Source organism: Centropristis striata, chromosome 23 (genome assembly GCF_030273125.1).
Source record: "Centropristis striata isolate RG_2023a ecotype Rhode Island chromosome 23, C.striata_1.0, whole genome shotgun sequence".
Lineage (NCBI taxonomy): Eukaryota > Metazoa > Chordata > Actinopteri > Perciformes > Serranidae > Centropristis > Centropristis striata.
Genome location: NC_081539.1, coordinates 28,220,909 through 28,243,949, shown reverse-complemented (window position 1 = coordinate 28,243,949; position 23,041 = coordinate 28,220,909). Strand labels below are relative to the sequence as shown.

The 23,041-nt window shown below is 37.3% G+C and overlaps 1 protein-coding gene across 2 annotated transcripts in view; it reads right to left on the bottom strand.

Moving 5' to 3' along the window:
- The window catches only part of zcchc2 (zinc finger, CCHC domain containing 2), a 35,075-nt gene extending 13,333 nt beyond the window's left edge, over nucleotides 1-21,742 (bottom strand). Inside the window, exons 1-7 of one of the 2 annotated variants that reach the window (XM_059326508.1) lie at nucleotides 20,117-21,742; nucleotides 12,407-12,527; nucleotides 11,654-11,721; nucleotides 8,816-8,887; nucleotides 7,336-7,436; nucleotides 4,298-4,401; nucleotides 1,519-1,581 (exon numbers count right to left, since the gene is read on the bottom strand). In XM_059326508.1, the coding sequence (XP_059182491.1) occupies nucleotides 1,519-1,581; nucleotides 4,298-4,401; nucleotides 7,336-7,436; nucleotides 8,816-8,887; nucleotides 11,654-11,721; nucleotides 12,407-12,527; nucleotides 20,117-20,887 (1,300 nt within the window). In that variant the 5' untranslated portion in view covers nucleotides 20,888-21,742. Of the gene's footprint in view, nucleotides 1-1,518; nucleotides 1,582-4,297; nucleotides 4,402-7,335; nucleotides 7,437-8,815; nucleotides 8,888-11,653; nucleotides 11,725-12,406; nucleotides 12,528-20,116 lie in introns of both variants that reach the window. The other variant, XM_059326507.1, reaches the window with a different exon arrangement.
- Nucleotides 21,743-23,041: the final 1,299 nt, after the last annotated feature.

Sequence of the window (23,041 nt, the reverse complement as noted above, 5' to 3'; positions counted from 1 at the left end):
TGATGTCACTGTTTTTTCAAAGAAAAAACACACAAAAATTTAGTTATTTTCCATATAAATATTTTTTGGCTGGGGCATTTTTTTTTTTATCACAGTCTTGGATATGTCAAAGATTAGCAACAAAATTGATTTTGATGCATTTTTATTTTTTTTGTGTAGTGTCAGATTTAAGATGTAAAAGTCCCTTTATGGCCACTTGAGGGCAGCAAAAAAAAAAGTTCAGTTTCACTTCACATAACATGAAACTGATCTACGTAAGTTGCGTTTCACAAAAAGGGCGTAGTTGGCTTGGCACGCACATGCACATAAAAATATGACTGATATATATATTTTTCAACTTTTTTTGTGTTAAATCTCTCAATCAACTTCAGTCCTGATCAAAACTATCAGCCAAAAAGTATTTATTAGATAGAAAATTTTTGATTGAACATTTTTGTGTTTTTTCCATAAAAAACATCAGTGACACCATGCAATCAAACTGGAATTTAAAGGGTTAAAATGCCAAAAATGTTTAAACATTTGGTAGTTTTGAGCAGGGAGGTTTATGCAAAAAAACAGTAGAAAAAAATATCAATCTGTAACGTTTTTATCGCGTTTTTTGGAAGTGGACATTTTCAACCCGAAGTTGAAAGGGTAGTAAATTAGAGTGAGCAGAGGGTTAATTACTTTAAATTGGGCAATGCTTGCACTTTTAGTCTTTGTGCTAAACTATGCTAAGCAGGCCCTGATCTCTCTCTGTACTGGACACACGGATGTGAAATGATTTAGTCCAAAATTCCTGGGAAGGTTAGAGTATGCCTACTAATCATATTTCTAGCTGAACACACAGGCTTTGGATTTTACTACAAATCGACTAGCTTTGGAACCGTAGAGAAACAGTTCACAAAAATCCATGTCTATACATCAAAACAACTGTTTTTTGTGTGTTTTTAGCCATCCTATTTTTATCTCACTGTACAATGCCCCTTGCTTTGACATTGCTTTGTCCTGTAGCTTGCAGCCCCGTGCACACTAAATCAAATGAGCAGGATTTTCCTATTGTACAGTTTCTTTGAGGTTAAAAAGAAGCGGCTTATTTATAGCAGTATGACATTAATCTAACACACAAGATCTTTAAGCATTAACAATTCTGTTGCAAGTATAATGCAGGTCAGGCCTGTGGTTTCTGCTGCTCCAGCTGAACTCAGTCCGGCACGGGATCAGGCAAATATAGCCGTGAAATTTGATGATTTGAAACAGACTCAGCCTTTCCTTACGACCTCCAAAAATAAACGCTAGTTAGCTTTTCATGTTTACTATGTCGCAGCAGCTATGTCTGCAGCCCTGGTTAGTGGGCTGCTCCTTTGTACACACAATCAGGCCTCATTCACTGATTATACATGCTCTTGTGCATTTCTTTTGTCCTCTTTGCTGCTCTCTCCCTGCCACTTCTACTCTCCACAGGTCAAAACACTCACTGTGGAAAATGAGTGGAATGAATGCATGAAAGAATAAATACAGAAATAAAGTTCTTCTCACCTTCTTCCTGACTGGATGCATCAGAACAGTCTCCTTGATAGGCTTTACCCAGCTGGCAGTTGCCTAGAAAGAAAAAGATAGCATTGTTCCTGACAACAACAATCACACAATGCTCCTCAAGGCACATAAGATTGAAAAAAAGTTTATTGTCATGGCTCTCAAGGTTCACAAAAAAAGCATGAATGAAATATAGTGATCTCAGGGCCTTGTGCTATATATATAAAAAAAGACTGTCAATTAAACCAAGACAGCAAATACAGGTAAAACACACTAAAGCACAAAAAGAGAAAATTAAACCAAGCAATAAAATTAAAAAAAACAAAACAAGAGAAGGAGCAGCAAACTTAGCAACAACCTCATTGTTCAGAAACTGTGGAAGAAAGAAAATATAACAAAGCTGCTTTTACTGCAGCGTACTCTTAACTTTAACACTTATCTGCTCTACTCTACTGCCCTTATTTTTTAACTACACAATGTTTGACTTGTGCTTTTTATTATTTTATCTCTTTTTTTTATCCTGCTGTATCTTATTTTATCCTATTTATATTTTTATTTCTATTTCCCTGTTTTAATTGACTGTTTTTACTGTTTTCAGTTGTGTCTTGCTGTTTTTAATGTGTATGTAAAGCACTTTGAATTACCTTGTGTTGAATTGTGCTATACAAATAAACTTGCCTTGCCTTTAAGAAAGCCGACAAAAGTGTCCCATGTGTCTGTAGGTGGTAACAGGTAGAATGTTATAGTAATATCCTTGCTTGTTAAAACTGCTATTTCACAGTACATCTACTAGGGTTGTGAATGATAAATCGATGGGACCGGATACACGGAGTAACAAGTGAGAGATACGGCTGCGTCAGTAGCCTCCTCAATAGACGTCTCTAAAACAACGCGAGAGCTGAAGCTGCTCGCGAAACGGTTCTCGCGCAACTCCATGGTTCTCTCCGGTCTCTCTCAAGCCTCTTATTTTGCATCATCACTTCCCTCATTTGTGTCACTTGCAAAACGTTTTAAGAGACACGAGACGTCGTTTATTTCCTCCAAATCGTCCGTTTCTAATGACGGCGGCAGAGGATCACAGCTGGATCAGCTGTCAGTTTAACACTTTAACAGCTGGAGACATGCACTAATAATAATAATAATAATAATAATAATAACAAGTGTTTTCTCTGTTTAACAAACAGCTGAATAACAACCTGTATTCTGTATTTATACCTTGAACTGTGTCCTGCTCAGGGGCACGGGAATGCCTTTATATTATATGATTTATTTATTGTTATTATTTGCGTCTGTATATAGACGTTCCTGGTGATAAATTCATTATTTAATATCCCAGAACAGGTTAGATGATTAAGGGAAAATGTAAATGATGTCACTCAGATCAAACCTACACTCAGCAATGATCAGCCTCACGTGAGACTGATGGAAATGACAAATGATGTAAAAGTGTTTCTTTCTGACAGACACTCTACTGTTTTTTATTTAATAATATCCATAATAAATCTGAATGGGGTAAGTAACAGATCATGAAAGGGAAAAAAAGCTTTTGATACGATTTTTCTTTTCATTATTATAAATGTAGAAAGATGTTTGTGGTCTTTTTCAATCAAATTCAGAACCAAATCAAAATCAAATCAAATCAGATTCAAATCGAATCTGGTCGTAATAAAAGTATATCATTTTTTAATCGTATCGTTTATCACAGAGAGATGTGCAACCCTACTTATCTATTCAATTATCTAAAAACCCCAACTAAGAATAGAATGAGAATGAAAGAAATGTAGTGATTGCTGGATTTGCTCTAGAACAGGGGTGGGCAATTAATTTTCCCAAGGGGCCTTATGACCAATACCACGAAGGTTGCAGGGGCCGGACCAAAACTCTGAACTAAATTCTGCTCAATATTAATTTAATCGCTTTATAAAATACAGTAAATTATCTGGTTTTGAGCTGCTACTGATAGGAACACATGTTATAAGACTGTTTATGTGGAGTAAATCAAATATAGCAGTAAAAAGTAGTAAATACTCCAATCACTATATCACTTTTCCATTTATTTTAAACACAACTGTAAATGTCCTTTGGTAAGCTTCCTATTTGTGTTTTTGTATTATATAGCTTGTTTTTCATGTTTGTACATTTTCAAGGTGTTTAACAATGTTGAGGTGCTTTTATTTTTGAAAAAGTGCCATCCAGTGTGAAATGGGTGCTTTCATTTTGAAAGGTAGTGACAGGAAATAACCAGTAGAACGGTTAAATGAAAAAACGAACGGTAAATAATAACGAGTGCGTTGTAATTCATATAAAGTATCAAAAAGGCTTCTATAGTGGCTGGCTGACAGGACACAGGGTTTGTTAAAGTTTATTTTCTTCTGTCATATATATTAGTGGCTATATTTGTTGTCTTAACTATAGTAAAAGTGTTGTTAGCTAGTGCTAATGTTTGCTATTTTTTTCAAAATAAAAGCACTGCGGTTATATTGATTTCTAATTTCTGGGTAACCTCACGCGGGCCGGACAAGGACAGCCAACGGGCCAGATGTGGCCCGCGGGCCGCCCAATGCCCAGGTCTGCTCTAGAAGAAACGTGGGTACATGGTGTCCTTATAGGAGGTCAGATCAGTGAGACAAAAGAACAACTTAAATCTGTAGACTAGAAAGGCACCATGTCAAAGATGATACCTGCTTTGGTGCTAAACATATATGAACAGTAGCATATTTTAATGGGAAAACAACTTAATGACTACAACTTCATGAACATTCACTCTTCGTCTGGTACTCACATCTGCAGCAAGTGGGCTTTGTAGAGTAACTGGAGTCACAATTGAAGAAGCTGCAGACCTTTCGGGTCTGTTTGAAGACTGGAGGAGCAGACAGGAACCTTTCCCTGGAGGCAGACAGCAAAGCTTAGACATGTCCTGCACAAATTTTTCCCATTTTTCCACTGTGTCACTTCAACAAAAGTTCTCAAAGCAAGGGTGTGATTGGAATGTGCATATTAGGGGGCAATATTGGCAATATATAATGCAGAAAATGTCGCTTGCCATGATTTAAAATGGTGTTTTTTTAAACTAATTATTTTTTAAATAGTCGCCAATTGACAGAAACTGAACAGTAAAGATGTTTATTTAGACATTTGTTTTATTCCTATTTACTTTTTTTCTCTCAGTTATCATTCATAGAATTGACCTATGGCTAAGCCACGCCCCCAAACATGATAAGGCCAATCACAGCGCACACAGCTAACCCAATACACTGGGACATTCTCTGCTTCCACGTCCATTGAAATGCATTGGAGTTAGTCAGTTTTCATTTGTTTTTATATGTTTTTTCTTGACATTTTAAGTTTAAAATGGTCAAACGGTGTGCATGGGGTACATGTAACTGGGACACTAGGTATCCCTAGAGGCTGGGCGACGGGGTGGATATCCTACCCTTCCCCAAGCCACATATCAACCCAAATAAGTGTCTGCTCTGCATTAAGTTATGTGGTAGACCACAACACCAACTAAACATGGATAAAATTAACAAGGATGTCTACATCTGTTCTAAGGTAAGTCAATGACGCATTTGAGGCAACATATTGTCACTCTGCTAGAGATGTTTGGATGTTAGAGATGTTAAAGTTATCTTAAACATCTCTAACGTCAGCTAACGTTAGAAAACGTTAGCCTAACCCTTTCTAACATCAGGCTAACGTTAGCTTCTAGCTGTGTTGTACATCGTGTCACTTTGTTTGCTGGGAGTTCATTGCCCTGTTATGTGCTAGTTTTTGTACTTTGGCAATCGTACATGATTGTTAGCTGTTGTTCAAAGGCCTCTAGTTATACTAACATTAACTTTTGGAGCTTAGCTTCATTAACTTATCTGTAAATAACCAAGATAACAAACGTTAGCAATGTTGTTGTGCTGAATGATTCATGTAAATACTTGGCTTGTCCTGGAAACGTATTAATATTATCAATTGCCTCCTGTGAAATGTCTCCTACTGCGACAGCTGCCATAGCGCCTGTCACCCAATGTTGACTGTTTGTCAGAGTGGGTGGAGGGGGCGGGGCTTAGCCATAGGTTTATTGGCTGACAACATTATACTGTAGAAAAAGTAGCTCTCTGTGTACATTTTCAGAGTGGTGAATGAAAAATCAGTCCATCTTCATTCCAGCTCAAATAGTTACTGTATCGACCACCATATTGGTTATTGATGCATTTTCCCCCTCTAGAATCAGTATTGGCATCCGTTTAAAAAATCCCATATCAGTCAGGCTCTAGTGCATACAAGAGACTTCTGAGGGTTAAATGATTCCTTCAATATATATTTTGGTATCTAAACAGAGGAAGGAATCATATGACAATCACCTAATAATAGGTCACAATTAAAAAAAAAAAAGCCTTCCACAGTTAACAACGCAGCTCTACATGTTTTTTTCAGCATTGTTTTTTTTCTCGATCAAACCATAACAACATACCCGTCCTGAACCTCCGAATCATTGCTACTACTGTACATACTGTAGTTAAAAAAATAATAAAGCATAAAGCTTTTCCCCTGACACCAGTAGAGCTCAGACCCATAAAAGGCGAGAGGATTTCAAGAGCAGAGCACACAACAGAAATGATTGTAATGCAGCATAACCACAGGCTGGGTGACTGGTAAAAAAAAAAAAAAAAGAGTTCAGTTTCACTTCACATAAAATGAAACTGATCTACGTAAGTTGCGTTTCACAAAAAAGGGCGTAGTTGGCTTGGCACGCACATGCACATGCACATGCACACATAATAATATTATGATCATACAATCAAGCCATGAAGCTGTACTGTAGAGCAGAGGTGAAACAACAGGAAGTTACTGTGATTTGACCTGCTCTCCAATGAGCAGTTAGAGCAGCAGTGACACACCGCTCATGTAGACATTTAAGATCCTTTAAAACCGATGAGCCTAAAACACTTAATCTGCATCAAAAATCCCATTCCTTCATGGAGTATTGACTCGATATTGCCACAATATTGCCACAATTTGGCAACTAACACTCATTTGTGATTTACATCTAGTGTTTTCTTGGCCATGCTGCTATTTGCAAACTCACCACCAATAGACAAAATTTGCATGAATACCCATAACTGGTTGCAACAAGTCATGCATCTAATTGCAGTGGCTGCTGTAAACCTATCGGGAGTTAAATGCATTCATTTAGCTTCTTCTAATTGAGAATACTGCCATTTAAATTCATCTGACTGCTTCAAGATGCCAGAAAGTCTAAGTTATCTTCTACAGGGTCGCAGTTCAGGGGAAAATATATATTCCAGATTTATTACATACAGGAAATGACCCCAAAAAAACAAGGTTTTCTGGTAAAAGGAGACAGATGTTGACCTATCGTCCTTGGAGAACAAAATGAAATGACCACATTTGGGACACTGCGGGTTATCCTTGGTCAAGACTGCAGCTTGCAATGTTTTCATGTGATTTTATATGGTGTGGCTGCCAGAGAACATCCTACAGCAGATTCAAGTCCAGACAAATCCCTAATGTTTCACTGACGGAAACAAAATGTGATTTGTTTTAACTCGATCTATCCATGAACATGTTAACACAGCAGGATGACTGGCTACTGAACCCCACTAAAGGAAATCAATGGATATATGCATGAATAAATACATGAAAAAAATAAGAATGTTTTTCCCAGTCTGCACTGCCCCATCTCATTCAGTTCAAAAAGCATTTTTGTACAGTTCCCTTTTTTGTTCACTGAAATAAATGATGTTCCAGATCAATTTCATAAGACTCTAATACTAAACCCAAATTCATTATAACAAAAAGTAGTACCTGAGGCTGTTCTCCACCTCTCTGCTCTCATTCCGGTCCCCCTGGTTCAGAAGTCTCAGGATGCTCTTCTCAAAAGATTCGGTACATTGATCCTTAGGAAGCTGCAGGGAAAAAAGGCAGGATACAAGGTTTTCAAAACTTAATCCATCATCATCTGTCTGAAAGGAACACTTCACACTTAAAATGACCACAAAGTATTCCTTTAACAACTAAGAAACTTGAAACGATTGGTGTATAAACTTTTCAAATCTGGAATGAAATACACTTCAGTAGCCTTGAATGAAGATTTATCCAAAGAATGTGTCAGCACATCTGGCTTTACCCTGAATAACTGACTTCTACACTTCGGCCAATCACTTCATACTTGAAGTTAGTACTTGGAACTTTGTAAAATCCCTTGTACACTACACCTTAAACTGCTGGAGGCCAAGAAACAAAGCTTTGCTAATCCTTTGTGACACATATGCAATTGAAGACAGTATTTATTATGTTGAAACCAACACATTTTATTTTTACAAATATACACTGAATTCTGAATTTGATGCATTCTGTATTATGTATTTTTTCCACAGCATCCCAACAGAGAGACAGAATTTAAAAAGAAAATGTTTGTGTGCATATTTTACATGCTGTAGAGGGAGAAATGAAGCAAGAAAACCTCATATTTACTGCCATAACACCTTAAAGGGGACATTTTCAGGTTCAGACTTTTGACTTGCTACAAGAACATTATAACAGGCAGATGCAAAGAAACAGGATATATTAATTCGCTGTTTGAATTATTAGGTCTTACTATGGCAGTAAAAAAGCACAATGATCCTTTTTCACAGCAGTCAATTTGACTTGGAAAAGCACTAGTGTTACTAATAACAATAGCAATGAGTCCATTCTATATAAGTGTCCCAGTAAGCAATGACAGTGTGACCGTGAGCCAGCACGAACAATACCAGGACATAAGTATAATTTTTTTATACTTAATCCCACTATCTACACAGCCATTGCAACGGCATGCACATTACTTCTGCTGGCATGTGTGAACGTTTCTTCTGTTCTACAGTAAAATTAAGCTAAAACTAAATTTATTGGACAAACTGACATTGTGACATAAAATGTTGGACCATAAAACGTGGCCTCATCAATTAAAACCTGAAAAAAAATAAATGTTTGAAAAATGACCAAATGTATATCCTATAAAAATGTCATGATGATAAATATTAAAAAAAAATGGAGTTTAGGTTTAGAAATGTATTTTATAATTATTATAAGTGTAGTTAGATTTATAGATTTTACACATTTTTTTCACATGATTATTTATGATTTTTTATGATTTATAATGTCCTTTAGATGTATGCAATATTTAACAATTTGGAATTGCATATATACCACAACAGCCACGTAAATCCACAGGAACTGTGGTTCTTCTCTGTGTGACGAGTTAGAAAATCGATAACTTAACAACAACAATGATAAAAGTCGATACCTTAAGAAGGAAATTCTCCAGTTCCAGATGGGTTTTGGTCACACTGCTAGAAGAAGAGTCTGACCACTTCACCTGAAACACAGCAGAGGACATTTCCCATCACTACACACAACCAGAAAAACAAGAAATGTGACACAGCAATGCCAAAAAGGAAACGAGGTTATGCTGGAACTCCATGGTTCAATGTTACAGTAAAAAGCAAACACACTTACACCAAAGTACACACCCAAACTGACTTCACCTTATTGATTTAAGAGATCTATTTTTAGTGATAAAGTGTTGAAAGAATGACTGAAAATTAAGAACAAACAGTATAACCAATATAATAAGTAGGGGAAAAGAAAGAAGTAAGAGCAGATCAACTCTACTTTAATCATAAGATATGGCATTAGTTACACCCATTCTGAAGCCACATGTGGTAACGTTATTTAAGGTTGAGGCTATAAACCATGTACTTTAGAAAAGGTTCAAATTTATGAAGCACTTTCTATTCTGGTATTTATACAAAACACAAGCTAATACACAGCATATTCTAAATTGTATCACAAAATTACTATCAGAATGACTCAGTAAACACCAACTGTGGGGATGCATTAATTGCATTAATATATAAAGGCTGTATTAATAGCAAATATATGCTGGATCATATGGAAACTGGATTGGTTTTGCCCATTTCAATGTGGGCCAAGCATTTCACTTCACTTTAATGACGTTGAAATCATAGCTCAATCACATAGGAAACCATGAATATTGGATTGGAATGAAGACTATAAAGGAAAATATAAATGATCTCAAATGGGAAAATATGCATAACACAGACATGAGGCAAAAGTGTCTATAGATAACATATTAATTATATCACATGCCTATTGAGCTCATGGGTGCAATGTGAATACAAGTGTTACTATGTGTGTTTCAGTGGTTTGTTCCAGTATAAACAGATGGAGAGTGAGAATGGCTCACTGTTGAGAGTCCTGTTGGCTTCACTGTCGAAGCTCAGTCAAAGCCAACAGGACAGTCTCTCCTCTCCATCTGTCTTACTGATTTGTTCTTGCTGTAATTGAGCACTAAATACTCTTGTTTTTTTTTGCTGTGTTTGGAAAACAGATTCATTCTTGAAGGGACAAGCCCATTAGCAGTGATGAGCTATAATATTATGGAATTGGAGCTTGAGATTAGTATGATGCAATTGCAAACTTGGGCAAAAATTAAGAAAATTTGACCCTGATTTACACACTAACACCAACCTGCAGATTCACATTTGCGCCTGTTACAATTTGGATGGATACAGAACATGCCCTGAATGTTTTGGCAGCCAAAATGGACTTCACTATGTGGGCAAAATGCATCAGCCCTGTTCAAATCCTGGTCGACCTTACTCAAAATGTTGGCGATAATAAAAGACTTTCCAGGCTGGCACTGATATCACCAGCACAATGCACCACAGGGAGAAAGGGATGCCAAGGAGCATGAGTAGCAGATACCTTTCAGAAAGGCTCTTAATGCACAAACTAGTATATGAAGCCTGATGGATGCTGATAGTCCATGATGTAGTTTGATCTGATTGTGATACAGTGAGGAGAGAGCAGCAGCAGAGGATGCTGTCTAATAGGACGACAGGACGAATATATTGATATAATAATATATTGAGTTAGCAGAGTATATCAGTGGTTGGTTTTTGGACGTTTTTGTCCTTTTATATAGCCAATTTAACAGTCAACCTCCGAAGAATGTCCGTGTGTTTAACAATGAGTTACCAAGACAATTAAACCAGCCTTAGCTTAGCTTAGTGTCCCCGAGTAATCCCACAGTGCTTTTAAAAAATATCCCATCTTCTTTTAATTTATTTTAAATTAAATTTTGTTTTGTTTTTTTGTTTTCTTTGTTACCTTTGTCAATTTTGTCAAATCTGTATTTTATTGCACTTTCTTGCACTTTTATGTGAAGCACTTTGGTGCGGCTCAGCCGTCTGTAAATGCGCTATATAAATAAATCTGACTTGATCTGACTTGACTTAGCTTGGTAAAAAAACAACTTAATATTCAGGAGTTGTGCAGAGGATTTTTCTGTTCAAAAGGTAAGAACTAACCAATACCGCCAATATATATAATATAATATAATATAATATAATATAATAGGGAAGGTGTGAGTGTTCATCCGTTTGTGCATCAGTTTATTGTAAAGTGCTTGACATATATAGTCGACCAGTATAGTGAACGTGGTTTTAAGACCATGTGGAAATCCCTTTGTCTGTGCCAGAGCGCCATGCTAAAAATGCACTGATGTGGGTTGTATAGTATTGTTTATTTTATTGGCTTATCACCATGCCATATTGTTACACTCCACTATCTAACAAAATATTTGCATCATCTAGGTCCGTGTGTGTGTGTGTGTGTGTGTGTGTGTGTGTGTGTGTGTGTGGTTAATAGCTGGTGCATTAACCCATTGAAGCCTGGAAAGCAGATACGTTGTTTTGTAGTATTTGTATAAGCTCTCAAATACTTTTTGAATTTCATTTCTATCTGCTACAGAGGCTGAAAAATCTATTATTTAGTAGGAAGTGTTGACACTTCTGTTGAATTTCCAGAAAAACTTCAGGTTTTAGGGGCTGATTTTAAAATCGGACAGAGGTTTTACAGGCGTTTTAGGCCTCAATGGGTTAAAGGAAACACCCTCGACATAACTATACTAATGAAGACTGAGTGTTTACAGTCTTATTGGACATAAGATTACATAGACAAACACAGTATCACACTAAAAGAACACTTTCACCAGACATCTAAACCTGAAACAGAGCAGTCTGTGTGTGTGTGTGTGTGTGTGTGAGTTGTTACCTACCTCAAAGTTGTATTCCTTGTCTATTCTGGTCCGAGAGATGCCCCTGAGCACAATTCCCTCTATATGAACTGCTGCAACAATAATAATAAAATATTATGACTGAGACTCTCCAACAAATTTAGCAGGACAAGAGTAATGTAGCTATTAGAACAATTATCAGAGTTATTATAGCACTTAATCGGGAAAAAAAATCGATATTTTCTATGTATGCAGAAAATTAATTGCTTGAAAAATCATTAAGGAAACACTGAAAATATCTGGGGGTTCGACTGTATATTTCTTGCTGTTGCAATGGCCGACATAAAAAACAAACAAAGACCATTACATTGCAAAGTAAATGAGTAAAATCAACAAAAAAATAGTTAATTAACAAAAAAAACTGCATCTTCCCTTGCACAATGTTTATTCTAAGACTGTTTGGCAGAGAAAATCAAGTGAAGACTGATAAAAATCCACATTTTAACCCATTGAAGCCTGGAAAGCGGATATGTCGTTTTGTAGTATTTATATAAGCTCTCAAATACTTTTTGAATTTCATTTCTATCTGCTACAGAGGCTGAAAAATCTATTATTTAGTCGAAGCGTTGACACTTCTGTTGAATTTCCAGAAAAACTTCAGGTTTTAGGGACTTATTTTAAAATCGCCCAGAGGTTTTACAGGCGTTTCAGGCGTCAATGGGTTAAATGCTGGACAGTTCCATGTTGTGTATAATACTGTAAATAATAATAAAATAAAATACTGTTTGCATTCACCTTCTCTTTGCGCTGCCCAGCGGCTGGAGCGCCGGCTCTGGCAGGGAGGATGGGAGGCTGTACATTCCCCCAGACCCAGCACTGGGGTAGGAAGATAATCTGCCTTCTTACCCGCCAACTCCTGGAGACCAAAAGTACATTGTCAGTTACTGCTTCATCGCAATTGGACCTTTAATTACAGCATCACTAAATCTTTTTTTACAGGTTTTTATATTTATTCAAATGGAACATCCCCTTATAGTTTGTGGAATCATACCAGAGTTAAACAAGACATCACTTTTCAGTGGAATTATTTGAATTTTCAATTGTGTGTTAACAAAACCCATATTTGATAAGATTGAGCACTAGGGATGGGACGAAATATAGATACGGGAATATATTGTATTACTCTGTATTTTTTGGTATGAAATGCTTTTTTTACAGAACAATATTTGGGGTTATTTACAAATGGTGTCATATAGCTATTTTTATTTATTGTTTATTTAGATCAGGGGTGTCAAACTCAAATACACAATGGGCCAAAATTTAAAACTTGAATAAAATTGCGGGCCAACATTGAACAAATAAACCTTTTAATATATACCAAACATGTTTTGCTTTAACATTAAATATGGAACCAGCAACGCTTATAAACATACAATATACAACTAAATAATGCAGACATGCAAAATCAAATTTCAAATAAAAAACACATCAATGTCATTAATTTATTAAATAAAAATTAAATAAAAAATCGTATGCCTCTTTTCTATTTGCATCCTTCTGATTTAAATATCAAAATAAAGTTTTTCAACAGGTTAATACATTTAAAAATAAAATAACAATAATAAATCTAGTATTAGCGGTACATGCGCCGTATAATACCGGCGGGTCAGCTTTTATAGTACAATAATAATATAATAATTTGATATTGGCTCGCGGGCCAAATAAAATTACACTGCGGGCCAAATTTGTCCCGCGGGCCAGAGTTTGACACCCCTGATTTAGATGGTCAGCAATTGACTAATACTGAGCATACAGTACTAATGTTTATTTAGCTCTTTTCCTTTCAATGTATCCCAGATTTTCTCTGTTTTCATTTCTAGAATCGGTTGATGTAATGTTTAATAGTATATGGTGATGTTTAATATTCTTTAATAAAATTATTTGTTCAACAAAGCAGCATTGTTTTTCAGCCTTTGCATTCTCATATGGCTGCTAAAGTGGAGCATGATCCACATAGAAAAGGTCTATTTTCAATCCAGCTCCACTGTAACAGCCACTAGGGCTGGGCGATATGGCCCTAAAAGAATATCACAATAGTGCAGGCTATTTTTGCGATAATGATATTCTTGATGATATTATGAAATACTTAAAAAGATAGAAAATATGTATTATATATATTTTTTTTGTAGTCTGTATAAATAATTAAAAATCTAAAATGTAGTTTGAAGTGCAAGTCTCAACAGTTGCCAAATACAAAAAAAATTACTCTTGAGTATGAGCAAATAATAAAAATAACCATTTAGGGGTTCCGGGGGCATATTTTAATGAAATTTTGTAAAGGAGAATAAAGGTTATTGTATGTTTTATTTAAGGCATCTTATTTTGACAGTCTTCTTGTAAATTCTGTGGTGGATTCTCTTAACACACTGTGCTCTTATTTTGAAAGCTGCATGTGTTTTGCGACAGGGAGTAAGTAGCTTTTTGTGATTAAAACAACTTTAACCACTACATCAAGAAGTAGGAATGTTGCCAATATCATGATATGCATTTTTTTTAACCATAAAAAATATATACCGATATTATCATGAACGATACGATATGTCACACCCCTAACAGCCACCATATCAGTAATTAGTGAATTTCCCCCCTCTAGAAACAAACATGATGAAACAGTAAAAAGGGTCTTTTCCAAACACCCTCTCATTCACTGTTCTGTTCTCCCTCTCTGTCTTTTACCACATCTGACAGTCCCACAGTCCAGAGACAGCACAGCACTCTAAAAATGGCATGTGTGATTTTATTAAGCTCGGTGCATCTTCAACAGGCCAGGCCCTCACTCCCAATGATATCAACCTCACGGATTCATCTAGAACAGAGACAGCCCGGCAGAGTGATTAAACCAACAGGGTGTCTGTTAAAAGGTAAGCTCACTGTGATAAGTCAGCATTAAACAAAAGGGGGGGAAGTCGAACACCAAAGCTGGCTCTTTCTGTTAGACTACTGACAGATTCTGGTTATTTATAATAGATACTGGGTCGCAAACTCGCGGCCCGCGGGCCAATTGCGGCCCTTCTGACAATATTTTGTGGCCCCCACCTTGACATGAAAGTTTAATGTGAGTTTTATATGAATGGCACTTTACCATGTTGTGTGTGGAAGGTCCCTTTAATTACTTTTTTTGGTAATTTTGTCTTTTTTTGGTAATTTTGTGTCTTTTTTGGTCATTTTGTTTCTTTTTTAAGTAATTTAGTTTTTTCTGTCATTTAGTGTCTTTTTTGGGGGGTAATTCTGTGTACTTTTTGGTCATTTTGTATCTTTTTTGTAATTTTGTGTCTTTTTTTTAAGTAATTTTTTGTCTTTTTTTGGTCATTTTGATACTGCCTCCAGTGGCCCCCAGGTAATTTGAGTTTGAGACCCCTCTAACAGATACTGGCCCAGTTGATTAAAGCATCCCTAATGTAAACTACCACATGTACCACTTTACCACCATTAGGCAGACACACACACACACACACACACACACACACACAAGTTGTGATTCATTTTCAGCAGATGACCCCGGAGGTGAGGTTTTTTTGTCACATGCTAGAGGGAAGATCTGACACTTGAGCGTCTGCTGCAGAACAGCCTTGCATTCCTAACATGACTACAGATAAGGAAAGTTATTTTTCCATTAATAAGTGTACATACATTCCACAAATACCTAAACAATCACACAGGACTCCAAACACATTTGGTAAATCAATTTCTGGAAGAAACCCTTCTCTCTGTGATCAAAGGCCAGATTGGCTCAGTCAATAATCCATTCTGGCCTCAATCAAATACAATGTAATGCTTACGATTTTACAACAGACTGTTTCATTCCAAGCAAAAACTATAATGTTTATTTTTGACTAATACACCCAACCTGAGGACAGGAATTGTATAATTTGAGATAGCAGTGTGCCATATCGTATCGTTCACAATAATATTGGTATATTTTTTTCATGGTTATAAAAAATGCATATCATGATATTGGCAACATTCCTACTTCTTGATGTAGTGGATAAAGTTGTTTTAATCACAAAAAGCTACTTACTCCCTGTCGCTAAACACATGCAGCTTTCAAAATAAGAGCACAGAGTGTTGACAGAATCCACCACAGAATTTACAAGAAGACTGTCAAAATAAGATGCCTTAAATAAAACATACAAGAACCTTTATTCTCCTTTACAATATTTCATTAAAATATGCCTCCGGAACCCCTAAATGGTTATTTTTATTATTTGCTCATACTCAAGTCTTTCTATTTGGCAAGTGTTGAGATTTGCACTTCAAACTACATTTTAGATTTTTATTTATTCATACAGACTAAAAAAAATCATATTTTCTATATCTTTTTAGGTATTTCCTAATATCGTCAAGAATATCGTTATCGCAAAAAATGCCTGCAATATCGTGATATTCTCTTAGGGCCCACCCCTAATTTGAGAAAGAAGCAGTTTGAACAAGTTCGGGACTTGACAGGATAACAATTCTTCTAACTCTTTGACCTCCATGGACAACGGTTGGTTCAAGTTCAAGTTTTCCAATTTGATCAAACAGAGGTATGACTGGAGGTATGTCTGCCTGACAGGTGTCTGTCTTCCAATCAGCCCTGGAAGTTGCCACCTGCTCTTCGCCCCCAGCCACCCTTCTTTGGACAAATTTGGACTGCTGCAAACACTAAACCCCAGACTCTAGAGACCTGTTACACAAATAGGGTGTACAGAGTTATGAGGATATTATTGTAAAAGTAAAAAGCCCCTTATCATCTAGAACACAGACTAGCATGGAAAGATCTGTCTCAAGGTTGGGTAAAGAAATGTCATATTTCCCAGTAAATCTTGCTAAAAAGGCAGCTCACCAACTCATTTCTTGGGGTTCACAATTCTCATATTCCATGATCCGATCAGACTTTTGATTTTATGGTTGCAGTTTTTATTTCAATTTCTTTAGCAATGAAAGCTATGGCATTGTTAGACTATTGAGACTTTATTCATAAAGATCAACAGATCGGTGATTTAATGTCCTGACAAGTGTCACATTTTCAGATACTTTCAGATCAAGTAGATCATGTAAATAGTATCACTTGTGATATCACTATCCATGTTGTGTAAATAAAGTCATTCTCACAGATATGCTCCCATTCTGTCTTAATGTCATGTTGTTTTGAGTTTTGTTTTCAAAGCTTCTGAAAGTTTAAAAATTGGGGTGTGCCATATCGTATCGTTCACGATTATACCGGTATATTTTTTTAGTATTCCTGGGGTCCAAAAAAAATGTATCACTTAACAATGACATTGCATTCATTATTATTCATACCGTCCATTCCCTACTCACAAATTTAAATAGTGCATTTTTAAATGGTACTTGAAAGATATTTTGCTATTCAGCTTATGTATATTCAGTACATTTTGACCTATTAGTTTTATGGGTAGGTTCATTTAGACTTAGTAGGTTTCATCTTCATAGTAAGGCTCAAAATAAGGTATGCGGCTCCATTATGATATTTTTCTCTTTTTTTGGCCAACAATGGTTCTTTTGTTAGTAAAGGTTGCCGACCCCTGGACTAATACAATCAGCTGGTGTCCTGTTTGGTTGGAGTGAAAACCTGCAGAAGCCAGTGTCACGTCACACAGGTTAAAAAAGCCACAAGTGTACTTGATCAAACTAGTGCTGCAGCAGTCACAGCAGCGACCAGCTGGGATCGGCAGTGTGGAGCTGCAGCTGTTTGATTATTACACAATATTGGCAGAATAGCGCCTGGCACTTCACGGATGTGTGTTAGCTTTAATAGGGGGACCGCTTAGCATACAGTAAGCTTGTTAACGACTTTCACTCTACGGTGCTTTTAGAAAGACGATGGTTGCCAGAATACAGCTACAGCATCAACAAATGAGACACGACATCATGGGAACGAAACAATGGAATCATGGCTATATCCAAACATGTGAACATGACTACTGCAACTGGTTGAAGCCACCTTTAGCTTTAACTTTAGCTTGCTGGCAGGTTAACTGACTAGCTTATATATGGGTCAGTGACAAATAAGGGTTGGCAAGATGCCAAATGGTGTAACCACAAAAGAATTTTTAAACAATAAAAAAAAAAAAAAGAATATTAAACTTTTTTTCCACCTACAGTGTATTTAAGTGAACTTATACATATAATTACTTCATTTTAAAAAACATATTTCTGAGTATTTCTACATTTACACATTTCGTCAATATTGAGCAGAAAATATTCTAAAAACAACCATTTTTTTCCCAAAGTTTTGACAAATTATGCAAACTTTGTTATATACTATAATATTGCAATGTAAACGTGGATTGTATTTTTTTCTCATTTTAGTTCACTTTTTGTTTTCCTGTATATAGAAATAGATATCAGATTTTATGGAGAAAAAAATACTGGTTACAGCAACTGACAATGGATTAGATCACGTCATTGACCCATATGCAAGCTAACTCCGTTAGCGTTAGCTGTCTGCCATGGACGACAGCTCATAATAGAAAAAGGAATCTCCTGCTAAAGTACTTGGCCAATATGTAATGTAACATTTCATTATCTAATTAGCTATACGTGTATATTTTAATTAACCTAAAACTTTAGCTATACTACAGACGTTACTGTAGGGCTGCACAATTAAATAAATTTTAATCGTGATCACGATTTTGGCTGCCACGATTAAATTAACCTGATCGTGGGTGATATTTCCATTTTAAAATGCGGCTCTCCTGCATATATAATCAAGCACTTTCTACACCAGTAGTCCACCAACCAGTTAGACCAGGGGGCGAACGCATAGTTAAGGTTTCATGTAGCTGCTTAAATAAATAACAAGCGAGCACTAAGCAGGATGTGACGTAGTACTCGACGCCACAACAACACGCGCCATTTGTAAAAGCCGGCATAGCAGTGTTGCCAATTTAGCGACTTTTCAGACGCCCTTAGCGACAATTAAAAAAAAAAAAAAAGCAACTGGCGACAAATCCAGCGACTTTTTCTGCTGTTATTGTAGACTCTTAACGAGCCTCTGGCCCCTGCGGTGGCGACTTTTCCCTGGTGTTTCTTAACGAGCCACCGCGGCACGAAGAGTAAGAAGGAGTCGAAGCGGCACAGTCCTCCTGCAGCAGTCTTTCCCAGATGCAGAGCCGGAAGGGATGTTAACCCCTTAGCGTCCAGTCTGCAAATTGCTAACAGGCTAACAGTTAGCTCAGTAGCAGTACAGTGTGTATGTGCTGCTGCTGCAGGAGGAGTTCACTTAGCGATCTGTTTGTTTACAACAAGCACCGGACACTGTGCACACACTAAAAACTGTTCCTATTGTCTGTTTAAAAGTAGTGCAACAAAAGTACAGATGTTTTCCAGCAGACCAACATTAATTGCAAGAAGCAATTTTGTGGATTTTTACAGTGCACTTTTAAGATTTCATGCTCAAATGCCCTCACTTGAAGTGTTTCTCAGTACAACTACATGTATTTGAGCATGAAATCTTAAAAGTGCAGTGTAAAAATGCACAAAATTACTTCTTGCAATTAATGTTGGTCTGCTGTTCTTGCACTGAAAAAAAAGAAATCACAGTGTGGTTTTTTTTATTTGCTTCAAACCTTTTGTAATCCTATTTATACTGTTATACATGCATTTGAGCATGAAATATGTTAAGTTAATGTACTGTAAACATATTTAAAATGGCAGTTTAATCATATCTGGTTAAGTGCACGGTCCTATATGTGGCACCCTCCAGCATTTAAGTTTCCCATCCCTGGTGTAGTTGTACTGAGGGGCCACATGAAGTGAGGGTGCAGGCCTCCAGTTGCCCATCCCTGCTTTACACACTTGGCCAATATGTAATGTAACATTACATTATCTAATTAGCTATACATGTATAATTAAATCAACCTAAAACTTTAGCTAACTATGCTACATACGTTAACGATCGTTTCCTCCTGAAGAACACAAAGTTAAGCAAGTTTTGAGCTATCTTAGCATTTAGTGGTAAGTGTTGGTCAGTGGCGGTTCTACACAGGGGCCTCCAGGGGCCACTGCCCCTGTGAAGAAGCCCTAGGCCCCTGTTGTGGCCCCTGTGTCAAATTAATAATAAAATGATCAATTTATAACGATGAACGAAGGAACAATTCTTACCTATTTTTTGTTCAAACAATATCTCATTGTGCACAAAAGGAACCCAGAATGTGTACATTGTATAATAGTTTAATTGTGCAATAAAAACTTATATATATATATACTGCACTTTCAAAATAAAAAAAAGTAATTGTGCACAAAAATGTCAGTGTATTTGTATCTTCCAAATATACTTAAATGAGATTTTTAAATGAGATAAAATAAAGGTTTTGAATACCTAAATATAATCTTTTGCTTAGTTTTTTAATGTGCCCCTCTGATTAAACACTGGCCCCTGCTTGGCCCCCCACAGTAAAATTAGTCTAGAACCGCCACTGGTGTTGGTTTATTGCTCATTACCGTTATCTGGGCGTTTATTCTAAGCTGACTTTGACGTCTCTCCTCCTCAATGGCAAGCTCTATTTTGTCGAGCTGCCCGCGGACCATCTCCCGCTGGTGGAAGTGGAAAGCTGGATGAAGAGAGGCCATGGCGAACAGCAGCGCCAACTGCTCCAGAGGTCCAGCCGCTCCTTCTGCAGCGGAGGAGCCGCAGGGCTGCTCTGGTGGAGGGGACGAGTGGTAGTGCGGCTCCCTGAATGGAGGAAGGGAGTAGTGATAGTTTTTGCAGAACAAGGCCGGATCTACATGGCTCAGTATCCGAAATAGTATCCCAGCACACTCCCTGCTGTCAGAGCCGAGCAGGGACAGGCACACCAGGAGTTTGGACCGAACCACAGGATCAACCACGTCCGTTAAAACTCCCAGATCGCTCGGACTATTCGCCCGGAACTCAAAGTCTCTTAAAACATGGTAATCTTTCCTGGCGAGGTCCTCCAAGTAAGATCCCAGAAAGCGGAGCTCCAGTGGTTGGCACATATGTAGCAGCCCGCACATGAACTCGATCCGCTTAGCGGGGTTTAGATGGAGGCCAAACCACTCAAACACGGTCTCCTTGTCCAGCTGGGATGGATACACACCAGGTCTAGGCGGCTCATCCAGCCCGTAGGACCCCGAGGACGGAGGGAGCGCCCTGGGGACATGCTGCTGCTCCGACTGCTCCAATGAATCGTCCTCGGCCGTCTCGTCGCCTCCTTCCTCGCCCGTTTTCATCGGTAGCTTCATTTTCAGCATTATCAGCGCTGCGAAAGAGGCTTCAACGTGTAAATGACGGACCAATATACATTACTGAAAACTTTCCACCGTTTCGTAGCGCTGAGAAGAGAGGTGAAGTGTCAGTAGTCTTACAGTGTTTTACTATTAGCTAATCATCCGACGCGGCGATAGTACTGGAGCTTTTTTTTCCCCCTACGTTACATTCTTCTTCTACTCCTTATTTCCGGTAGAGTAACTAGGCACGGTTAGCTCAATGCTGCCACCACGCGGCTGTTAGCGGACTTGCTGGAACTTACAGGTAGTTGTATGCTGCCCTACAAAGGCTAACTGCTGTAACTACACCAGGGATGGGCAACTGGAGGCCCGGGGGCCGCATACGGCCCGCACCCTCACTTAAAGTGGCCACTCCATGCATTTGAGCATGAATTCTTAAAAGTATGCCTAGGTTGTTCTTATTTAATTGTGTTGTTATTGTCTCTGTGTGTAATGCTGCTGCTACACTGTCATCTATCTATCTATTTATCTATCTATCTATCTCAAAGTGTAAATGACGGACCAATATACATTACTGAAAACTTTCCACCGTTTCGTAGCGCTGAGAAGAGAGGTGAAGTGTCAGTAGTCTTACAGTGTTTTACTATTAGCTAATCATCCGACGCGGCGATAGTACTGGAGCTTTTTTTCCCCCCTACGTTACATTCTTCTTCTACTCCTTATTTCCGGTAGAGTAACTATGCACGGTTAGCTCAATGCTGCCACCACGCGGCTGTTAGCGGACTTCTTCTTCTTCTTCTTTGTGTTGTTTTATGGCGGTTGACAAACAACTTTTTGGTGTATTACCGCCACCTACTGATATGGAGTGTGGACCGGAACTTTACACATTCCTGAGTTTAACTAAATAATAATAATAAAAATAAATAAATTAATTAATAAAAAAAAAAAAAAAGAGAGAAAGTACATAAATTATATTCTCTCTATTAATCTTGTTCTCCTAAGATACTGTAACAAAAAGAAAAAACATTTCTCCTCTGAACTTCTTTGTAAAAGATCCCGTAAATCAAAGTTCAACTTAATTTCTTTAAGGTTCAATATCAGTTCCCTTCTCTCCTGATCATACTTCTGACAATAAAGCATCACATGTTCTAAATTTTCTTCTTCATTACAATATTGACATCTTCCCGAATTGTGTTTTCCCATTTTAAATAGTGCTTTTTCCCCCCCCCCCTACGTTACATTCTTCTTCTACTCCTTATTTCCGGTAGAGTAACTAGGCACGGTTAGCTCAATGCTGCCACCACGCGGCTGTTAGCGGACTTGCTGTAACTTACAGGTAGTTGTATGCTGCCCGATGCTGCCCTACAAAGGCTAACTGCAGTAACTACACCAGGGATGGGCAACTGGAGGCCCGGGGGCCGCATACGGCCCGCACCCTTACTTAAAGTGGCCACTCCATGCATTTGAGCATGAAATCTTAAAAGTGCAGTGTAAAAATGCACAAAATTACTTCTTGCAATTAATGTTGGTCTGCTGTTCTTGCACTGATAAAAAAGAAATCACAGTAAGTGGTTGTTTTTTATTTGCTTCAACCCTTTGGATTCCTATTTATACTGCAATGATGCATTTGAGCATGAAATATGTTAAGCTACTGCACCGTAAACATATTTAAAATTGCTGTTTCATTATATCTGGTTAAGTGCACGGTCCTTTATGTGGCCCTGTGGTAGTGAACATGAAAAATTGTGGCCCCCTCCAGCATTTAAGTTGCCCATCCCTGAACTACACAAAGGGTAAAACTGAGAAAAACTGCTTTCAATTTTTTAAAAAACATTTTTAACTGGTTATAGGTAGGTTAGTGATATGACACTTATTTCTACATGTATTGATGATGTCATTTTTATGCTCAAAAATCCTGATGATTTATTTAACTTTTGACCCCAAAAATGTAGTTACTGCACTCTGGTTTTGCTGTAAAAGGTTCTAATAGTAATGCAAAAACAGAGTGCAGTAACTACAGTGTTGTTTTATAAGTGTTTAACAATTCCTTTCAAAGATATGTGTATTTTAGACTTAATATTATAAAGTAATCTTATATTTTAGTCTATATTTTAGTCTTAATATAATTTTATCCAACTTTTTTCACTTAATCACTATCTAGATAATAACTTCCCTTTC